The following is a 9,412-nucleotide window of genomic DNA, read 5'->3' as shown; positions in this document are numbered from 1 at the left end:
TTTCAGGTCCGGCAAAGCGCCGATCGGTCTGACTGGTGGGTCTGACCGGTCAGACCGGTCTAACTGGAATCCGAGTACAACTAAAACTTTTTGTAGATTTAGATATGTAATAGGATTCCTTGCAGGATAAGTCCACCACACCCTATAAATATAAAGGGTCGCGGCCGATTGAGGGTATCCAATCGATCAAACAATATAATTTTTATCTTTTTATTATCTCTTGCCCTAACTTTTCCAATCTACTACTTCCTGTTCCTCCTTCGTCTCTACGTCGATTGAGGGCGTTCTAGGTGGCCTGCCGACCATAGAACAACCCTGCGTGCGCCTGCCCCGACGGGTCTTCCCGGGCTAACGTTCGTAGGTTTTGTCACCAATTCTGCCGGCGGCGACCGGTCTGACCGCTCCAAAAACCGGTCTGACCGGACCACGCAGGAGGCGCTGCAGCGAGCTCCTCCTCGCGCCGCACGTTCGAGTGCGTTCGTGTGTTGATCCCGAAAGGTGTCAACATAGTTTTTGGCGACTCCGCTGGGGATAGAATCAATCGGCTGCCATGGCTGGTAAAATTCCTAAACCTAGTGATGTTGATGCCGCCAACATCAAAAGGCCGACTGTTCAACAAATTTCGCCGAACATCAGAAGGCTCTTGATGACATCCAGAAAAAGATCAGAGAGGAGAAGGAGAAGGAGATCCAGAAGCTGGAGGAAGAAGCCATGAAGCAGTACATCTCGCACTTCTCCATCGACCATCAAGGGAAGGTCACACCGGATGCCGCCTTCGATGCTTCACAGTTTGAGGTACAATTCGATGAGAACGAACAACCTGCTCTTACTTCAGAAATAGCTAATGCTATAGATGATGCTGTTTCTTCTCATGTTAATAATAAGTTGAAATTTATTGGTCAAAATATTCATAATATATTTGATGATCGCTTTAGCCGGATCGAATCACATCTTGGTATGAAGCCTATCGGTAGTGATAATAATACATCTGAATCTAATACCGATAAGACAATGAATGATTCGGCTAATTGCAAAAGTCAAACTAATAATGCTTTAGTAATTAATTCGGCTAACCAACGCAACCGAATTAAGTATAATTTAGCACCTCATGCAAATGTACCACAAGGGGCAGCAAGTTCGTTGCAGCATTCTACGCGGCCGAATTTTGTTCAACATTATGGTACACCTAATCGGCCTATGGCCGATGATTTTGGATCTGGCAGCATTAAAGATGAAGTAATTAAAATCTTTAAACAAATTTTTGGTATAGATCCAAAAGGAAGATGCCGATCCTATAAAAGACCATACCTTGAATAATATGAGCATGTTGCATATCCACAGGGTTTTAAAATTCCTGAATTTGTTAAGTTCACTAGTAATGATAGAACTACATTGGAGCATATCGGTCAATTCATTATACAATGTAGTGAAATTAGTACTAGTGATATTTACAAGTTGAGATTGTTTCCTTTATCTCTATTGGGTTTTGCATTTACTTGGTTTATTTCATTGCCACCAATTCAGTTCACAAATGGGCCGATTTAGAGCAAAAATTCCATGATTATTTCTTTAATGGTGAAACTGAATTAAAATTGTCACATCTTACATTGGTTAAGCAAAAGATACATGAAGGTGTTGCTGAATATATTAGAAGATTTAGAGACATTAGAAACCGATGCTATAGTTTGACAATTTCTGATAGAAACTTGGCTGATCTAGTTTTTACTGGTTTACTCGATTTTCATAAAGAAAAGCTAGATGGACAAGAATTTCTAGATGTTAGTCAAGTTTTGCAAAAGACTCTGGCTAATGAAAGCCGAACCAAAGAAGCTTTGCAAAAATCCAATGGAAAGTCTAATCGTCCTGTTTATGTTCTTAGTTGTGAATCAAACTGTTCGGACGATGAAGACAATAATGTTTATGCTACTGAATTTGCTTGGCCTTCTAATAATAAATCTTGCACTTGCGGTTCTCTCAAGCCGATTCAGAAAAATCGGCAAGATAATATTAAGTTTCCTTTTGATGTATCCAAATGTGATCGCATATTTGATGAATTAAATAAATTAGGACACATCAAATTATCTCATACTATTCCGCCGCTTGAGGAATTAAAGCGGTGTGCTTATTGCAAGTGGCACAATTCATTCTCTCATGCAACCAATGATTGCAATGTGTTTAGAAGACAAATTCAATCGGCCGTTAATGAAGGACGATTGGTTGTTCCACAAATGCAAATTGATAACAATTCTTTCCCTGTGCATACTGTTGATTTATAGAATACGAAGGTTCTAATTCGGCCAAGTCAAGCCGAATCAACAAAGGGGAAGAATGTGGTCATTGGTGAACCAAGATCTGAACAGAAGAAGAAGTCTCTCGAAGCTTCATCAAAAAATTCAACACTCAGAGGGCAAGATCAGAAGAAGGGCGCCAGGTCTGTGCAAACCGGTCTGACCGTTTCCTCAGGAGGATCAGTGCTCTGGGGGCACGAGCAGCGAAGAAAGGACGGGTCTGCACAGACCGGTCTGACCGGTCTGGAGACCGGTTTGACCTGTCATTCTGAGAGCTGCTGGAAAAAATTCTAGAAACACCAAAAAGAAAAGGCCGAGTTTTAAACAATTCTTGGCCAAGTATGAAGAGAAAGGAGCTACTCAGAAACAAAAGAAGCGATCAGATCAAGATAAAGGTACAAATCCATCATCGGAGCATCGTGAGCAATCGGCTTCTCATGTGCAACAAGGTAATAATGCTTTTGCGCCATATTCATTTGGTGGGCCGGTTGCTCCATGGTTCTGGTCGTATCCTTACTATTACAAACCTTTGGATTATAGTAGAATGTATATGCATCCATACTTTATTCAATATTCTTCTACATATCCAAGTTACGGTGCCTCTCAAAGACCGATTGTTGCTAACAATAATCTGGTCAAAACCAAACATGATTGCAGCAAGGAGGGTGAGAAAGACATGAAGCAAGATGACAAGTATTTACAACCGAGGTGGTATCCCTCAGGCTTATCTCACACTCAAAAGAGGAGGCTGCAACGGATGCGCAAGAAGAAATCCATGGAACAGCAAGCGGAGGTTGTACCAGCAAGGTCGGCGACCATGAAGCAGGTATGGAGGCCTAAGCAAGTTGTTTCATCATCAGCTTGAAGAAGAAGCGAGATACGGCCGATATAATTTATCGTCTTTAGAACAAAAAATGGCCGATGTATTTTTATCATCGTCTTGAGACAATTTTGCTCTAGAGGCTTGTTTTTTGGCATGCAAGCATTACCAAAAAATAGAGGGGCAAATGTTAACGACCAAAATTGGCCGACCGGTCTGACTGGTGCCCATAAGCGGTCTGGCCGGTCGAACCTATTTCAGGTCCGGCAAAGCGCCGACCGGTCAGACCGGTCTAACTGGAATCCGAGTACAACTAGAACTTTTTGTAGATTTAGATCTGTAATAGGATTCCTTGCGGGATAAGTCCACCCCACCCTATAAATATAAAGGGTCACGGCTGATTGAGGGTATCCAATCGATCAAATAATACAATTTTTATCTTTTTATTTTCTCTTACCCTAACTTTTCCAATCTACTACTTGCTGTTCCTCCTTCGTCTCTACATCGATTGAGGGCGTTCTAGATGGCCTGTCGACCATAGAACAACCCTGCGTGCGTCTGCCCCGACGGGTCTTCCTGGGCTAATGTTCGTAGGCTTTGTCACCGATTCTGCCGGCGGCGACCGGTCAGACCGCTCCAAGGAACCGGTCTGACCGCTCCATGCAGGAGGCGCTGCAGTGACCTCCTCGCGCCGCACGTTCGAGTGTGTTCGTGTGTTGATCCCGAAAGGCGTCAACACACATCAGGAAGATAGATGATGCTAAAATCGAGGTATTCGGTTCCCATGCACGTCAGACCGCCGCCATCGCTGCACATTGATTAATTGCAAGCCTACTGGTCCTGTTTATTTGCGCGCTTCGTGCTTATAAAATTAATTGCAAGGCTTACTAGAATTAATCACTGTACATTGCCGAGTATAAATGTTCACTAACGAATACGAAAGACACTTTTCTATTATTCTTGTTCCCACTCACCCAACATGAATACTTCAGTTCAAATAAAACGGCATGAATAGATCAAACATAAGAAAATAGATAATAATATGATCTGGCAAACATACACAAAGTTCCAGATATGGCACATCCACTTTTTTTTCTTCTAGATCCTTCTCTACATGACTCTATCCAGGTGCCAGATGACGTCCACTTCAACTTCATCACCATCGACCTCTCTTTTTTGACTCCTAATTCTTAGGTAAGGCTCTCGACGTTCTTCACTCATAATTCTCCGACTGTAGTCTAGACAGAATTTCAAATTCTTATCCTCTTCTAGGCTGTCACAGGTTGTGATTACTCTTAGGTCCACCTCTACGTGGAGTTTGAATTCTTGACGAAATGGCAATGCAATCATGTGTGGTCCCAGTGGAAGAATGCTCGTGGAGCCCCAGGGCAGGGACAAGCTACTCCCTCGTTCATAACTGAAGAGAGGGACACTTTTGCCACCATAGTCAATGGCACTTGCCTTGATGCTACCATACACATCATGGCTTCTCGAACCGAGGTCTTTGAGGTTCAACCTGACCTCAAAATGGGTCTCAACGGCTTCCGGAATCACCAAGTATGTGATCTCCATCTTGCGGCCAAGGCCTGCATAGATGGTTTGTGTGAATTCCTCAACTTCATCAGGCTCCGTAACATCCCAGCCTTTGTAGATACGACCGGTACAATACCCCTTTATCATCGGTAGAAGCCCCCTCAATGTCATATGAGAAAACCTCCAAGCCAAAGATGCTGTAAGCCTGTAGCATCCTATATGGTCCAGTGAGTACCAAATCCATTCCTTCCTACACATGAAAGCATGAATGTGATGGGTTTTAATTTATTACAATATATAAAGAATGTAAAGAGGCATAAAGCATGTAGTAGATATATAACATACGGTAGCTAGTGTATACCTGTTGTACTTCCCCAATTTGCGCCGCATAGACGCGCGCACATTGGTTCCAGTCATAAGCATTGGTACCGATGATACGGAATTTTGCACGAATGGACAACAATTGTACCCCACGTGCACATGAGTCCATTTCATCAACGTAATCCTCCGAGGCAAATGTAGCATCATCCTCACCTCCGTCACCATCCTCACCTCTGTAACCATCATCCTCACCTCCATCACCATCATCATCACCTCCGTCACCATCATCACCTGCGTCACCATCCTTGTTGGCAACGTTAAGAAACCATCCATGAACTTTGATTCCATACATGTTGGAGTCCCACACTTCACTCATCGGCTGATTGTTGTCACCCTCAAGCGAGGGGGAAAAAAGAGATATATTAGCAAATAGGATATGTCACTACAGAATGTCATCAATCACCACACAATTGGGACTGGCAATAGGCATATCTACAGTACGAACAACAATATGGCGAAGATTTACCGATCGACCTTACCTGTTTTACTTCTACATTCCACAAACAGTGAACAGCAACAAAACCAATCACGCGAGAAGCAACGTATTGTAGAGCAGGCTGGCCCCCACCCTGAAAAAAAAGAGATGAGATCAGCATATAGAACAAGGTGTTTTTATTTTCAAGATAACATATATATGGTGCAACTCAAGTAGCATAACTCACCTGTGTGGATTGCTCAAAAAAAAACTCACCTGTGTGGATTGAAACCAGTTCATTATGATGATAATTACAGTCGTCAAGCTGACAGTGTATCGCAAAAATGCGTAATTAAAGAAACGGTTCTTGCTACCTCTTGGCACAGCAATACAGAGGGCAAGTGCAACACATATTCCTGGAATCAAAAAGCAGAAATCCATATTATGTGCTGAATGATGCAGCAACTGCTCCAATATGCAGAATTGAATACAATAGTTAATCCAAGAGGCAGTTCAAACTTCAAAATATAGTTTGTTTTTGTTGGTGCATACTGTCTCGGCCCCTTGGGCCACAAATTTATTTTTTAAAATCATACTGGCAACAGCAAAAGAGTGGCATGTATCCATATAGAGCAGCCAAGCAACTAAAACAGCCAAGCAAGCAGGGTGCATCTGAACAAGAATAGGAACCGTTCTAGTTCCAAATCTGCACTTTTCTCTAGCACTAATACTAAAGAATAAACAAAAGATAGAATGTCCCTGAGATTGGCTAGTGGGTTTGTCACCCAGCCAACCAGGATTCAGTTTATCACCACCTACGTCTTAATGATAAGGTGAACATCTCTCCCCTAGTTTTTTAAAGCATCAAATTTTAAATAAGAAAATGCTGATAAATAATATTTTGTCCTCTTAGACCAACAAGAGAAAGAGCTGCAATGATGCGAAAATTTGACTAAAGTCTCACTATAAATACAGGTGATTATGCCAAATGAAGTTGACACGCACAAGTCATAGTGAAGCTGATGTTACTTTTCATCAGGAAATATCTTTTACCATTGCAAGTTTCAGAAAGAACAATCCGCAAATGTAATTTGGCACAAAGAAAAGAACTTCTATTCTATTACTAACCAGATATTACAGTGTCACCAATGAAAAGCTTGGAGGCAGCATCTGCGGGTGGGAACAGGAGCTGTGCATAACAATGCAGATCAGATTAGTTGAACTATTAAACTATAAAGGAACCCACTGACAATATTATCACCAAAAGTTCACTAACAAGATCTACGACATTTACTAGAGCATAAAAAATTTAGCTACCCTGACCATAACTGAAGTGAACACCACGAGGAAAGTGCCCATAATTCTTAGAAATACACAATATAACTAATAAAAACAAACCTGGATACGGGAAGAAATTCCCAAAACATTGTTTGGTGAACAATGCTTCATAGCAGCACGGCACATGCAAACAAACAATCCGAGGATTGAAGCCACAGCCCATGACTTGATGAAGTCTACTGAAACTAATGAAAAACCATATTAAAAATATTGGTAAATGTAGGCAGCTGGCATCAAACTAGTGTAAGGATGAATCCTTTGTCTTTGTCCTGCTGAGCTAAGATAAACCCAAAGACACCATAACATGAATAATAATCAAAATCTAGTAATATGCAAATATCTCAACAAGGAAAAATCTGTCCATAATGAAATAAGTCAACAACAAAGTATGGTTTCAGTTCCATGCCACTTAACTGTCCACAATGAATAGTAATCAAAGGAAGGAAGGCAACAAGAAAGTATTTCCATGCTACGTAATTGTTGATAAAATATTGAAATCTGATTTAGCATTGATTACTAGATATGCTACTTGTCGTGCAAACTGTTGAGAATTACTATGCCATTCCACAATGAGGTGGACAAGACAGCGGTGAGGAGCCTACCCAAAAAAAATATCAATGCTAAAAGATCATCATGGAGTACACAAGAGGTAAATCTAGTAATTTTTTGTCACCACGTTTATGTTCCAGCTATAGTATCCTGGAGATAAAATCTGGTCTAGAATAGTACTGAAAAACACAGATGCATAATAACAAGCTCCGCAGAATTGGACCCATCAAAATTAGTAGGAACATACTGAGGATACGTGGAGCATCAAAACGAGACTTCAACAGAGAGAACACTGACAAAGCATATCATGCATTTTGGATGCCATCATCTCCTGCATAATAATAGATAAAATAAATAAATTTCATTTAATAGAAACGAATGAATTCAGTGGGTAACCCTCAACCGTAGTTTCTTAAAAAAGAAACAATAAATAGAGAATAAATCGTTCTGTTAGCGACTGATAAGATGTGCCAAAGGAGACGTCGATGGGCCTAATCTGAGCTCGCGGGGGCGGAGACGATGAGGAAAAGAGAAGGTGAGGAGAGGGGGAATCTGACACAGCGAAGGTCCTAATCCGACCTGGCGGCGGGCCGAAAGACTGAGGATCGGCGGAGATGATGCGGCGGGACGCCGACGTCGAGTTTCCCCGCTCGAGGTACCGATGATGACCGGAGGGCGGCGCCATTCGGCAGTACCCGGGAGGGCACAAGGGCTCGTGCCGTGGGGCTCTGGCCACTCGATTCACTCGATTGGGAGGGCGAAACAGCAACAAAAAAAAAGACGAGGGGAAGCACTTACCAGACGGCGACGAGCCCGACGCCGGAAGGTAAACAGCTGCGGGCGGCAGAGAGGAGAGCGATTGAGCAAAGTAGCGAACCCTAGCGGCCGCGGAGGGGAGAGGCGGCTGTGGATTTTTTTAGATAGTACCATCTTCAATTAAGAAATATAGTTGGTACAAACTCCATCAGGAGGAGCAAGAAGCCAGACATGCCGTCCTACAACTTCATAGATCGAACTTTGTCACACCCGGTTTTAAGAAGAAAACCGAATGCATAACTATATGTATGCCATGATCAAGTTTCATACATATAGAGACATCATAAATGAATAATCAGTAACAGTATCACGTAAAAGAGAATTAAAACAATTAATAGACTATCAGAGTTATACAGCTTATCCGGGAAACGAAGGCTCCAAACTTCACAGGCAATCGACTGGGGGTTGCGTACGCCTAGAACTCAGCAACATCTTCAAAAGACTTCACCACAACTTTCTCCTTCTGAGCAGCAGTAAGCAAGGGTGAGTACACTTATGGTTGGTACTCAGCAAGGCCACAAGAAATAACCAGAAAATGATTTATATCCATCTTTAAGTTTATTAATCATGTGAGGGTACAAGCCGCTCTTGACCGTGAGCACGGCTGATATATCAGTTTTACACTCTGCAGAGGTTGTACACTTTCACCACAATTCGCGTAAAAGTTCCAAAGAACTTTGAACCCAACCACGCAATGTGCTAGCTAGGCACAGTATCACACTTCCAAGGTGTGATTGCATAGGGACGCTACGAGGCCTTTACAAAGATTCCCTAACCTATGACAATCCACTAAGGTTTCAAGGCAAAGCGGTCATAACACTGTCCTAATGAGGTGGTACCTTGCCAAAGGACCATTAAACAATACCAATTGCCCCAAGATGACCGAGCTATACCTCGTCGATGCATCCCCTCTTTCCCTTTCGGTAAGATTGTCACAAGCTAGAGTCTCTAATTAATCAGCCAAGACCAGAGCCATGTAGTATTGTGGTTGTATGGTTTTCTTGGGTGGTTCTCCATGTTCCAATTAAATCATCATAATACTCTTGTAAATAAGCATAGACAGAAAGATGGGTAGGGTCACTTGCCTTTCTCCAACAAAAGAGGTACTCTTACTGCTCTTCAGCTTTTGCTCACTTGGAAAACTTGATCTTCGATCTTCGAACAATGATCCTTCTACTCGGAACAATCATCGGGCAAACATACAAAACAAACAACAAGATACATCTAAGAACAATACACCAAACAAAAGAAAAGCTTTAAGAGAGCGTACTA

The 9,412-nt window shown here is 42.2% G+C and overlaps 1 protein-coding gene across 10 annotated transcripts; it reads right to left on the bottom strand.

Moving 5' to 3' along the window:
- Window positions 1–4,043: 4,043 nt before the first annotated feature.
- On the bottom strand, window positions 4,044–8,278 carry LOC120658066. 10 transcript variants are annotated; one of them, XM_039936275.1, is made up of 9 exons: window positions 8,123–8,277; window positions 7,572–7,655; window positions 6,836–6,960; window positions 6,566–6,626; window positions 5,812–5,853; window positions 5,685–5,713; window positions 5,502–5,591; window positions 5,003–5,356; window positions 4,044–4,891 (listed from the first exon to the last, which is right to left on the bottom strand). In XM_039936275.1, the coding sequence occupies exons 3-9, from the start codon at window positions 6,899–6,901 to the stop codon at window positions 4,730–4,732; spliced, it is 804 nt and encodes a 267-aa protein (XP_039792209.1). In that variant the 5' UTR covers window positions 6,902–6,960; window positions 7,572–7,655; window positions 8,123–8,277; the 3' UTR covers window positions 4,044–4,729. The 10 variants fall into 10 exon arrangements, 9 of the variants coding, with proteins under 9 accessions (XP_039792209.1, XP_039792203.1, XP_039792205.1 ...); XM_039936269.1 differs by lacking the exon at window positions 5,685–5,713 and adding an exon at window positions 7,904–8,052 and having other exon boundaries at window positions 5,714–5,853; window positions 8,123–8,267; XM_039936271.1 differs by lacking the exon at window positions 5,685–5,713 and adding an exon at window positions 7,904–8,052 and having other exon boundaries at window positions 5,714–5,853; window positions 6,836–6,954; window positions 8,123–8,267.
- Between the last annotated feature and the right edge of the window lie 1,134 nt (window positions 8,279–9,412).

Source organism: Panicum virgatum, chromosome 2N (assembly GCF_016808335.1).
Source record: "Panicum virgatum strain AP13 chromosome 2N, P.virgatum_v5, whole genome shotgun sequence".
NCBI classification, from domain to species: domain Eukaryota; kingdom Viridiplantae; phylum Streptophyta; class Magnoliopsida; order Poales; family Poaceae; genus Panicum; species Panicum virgatum.
This window is presented reverse-complemented; position numbering and strand designations above follow the sequence as displayed.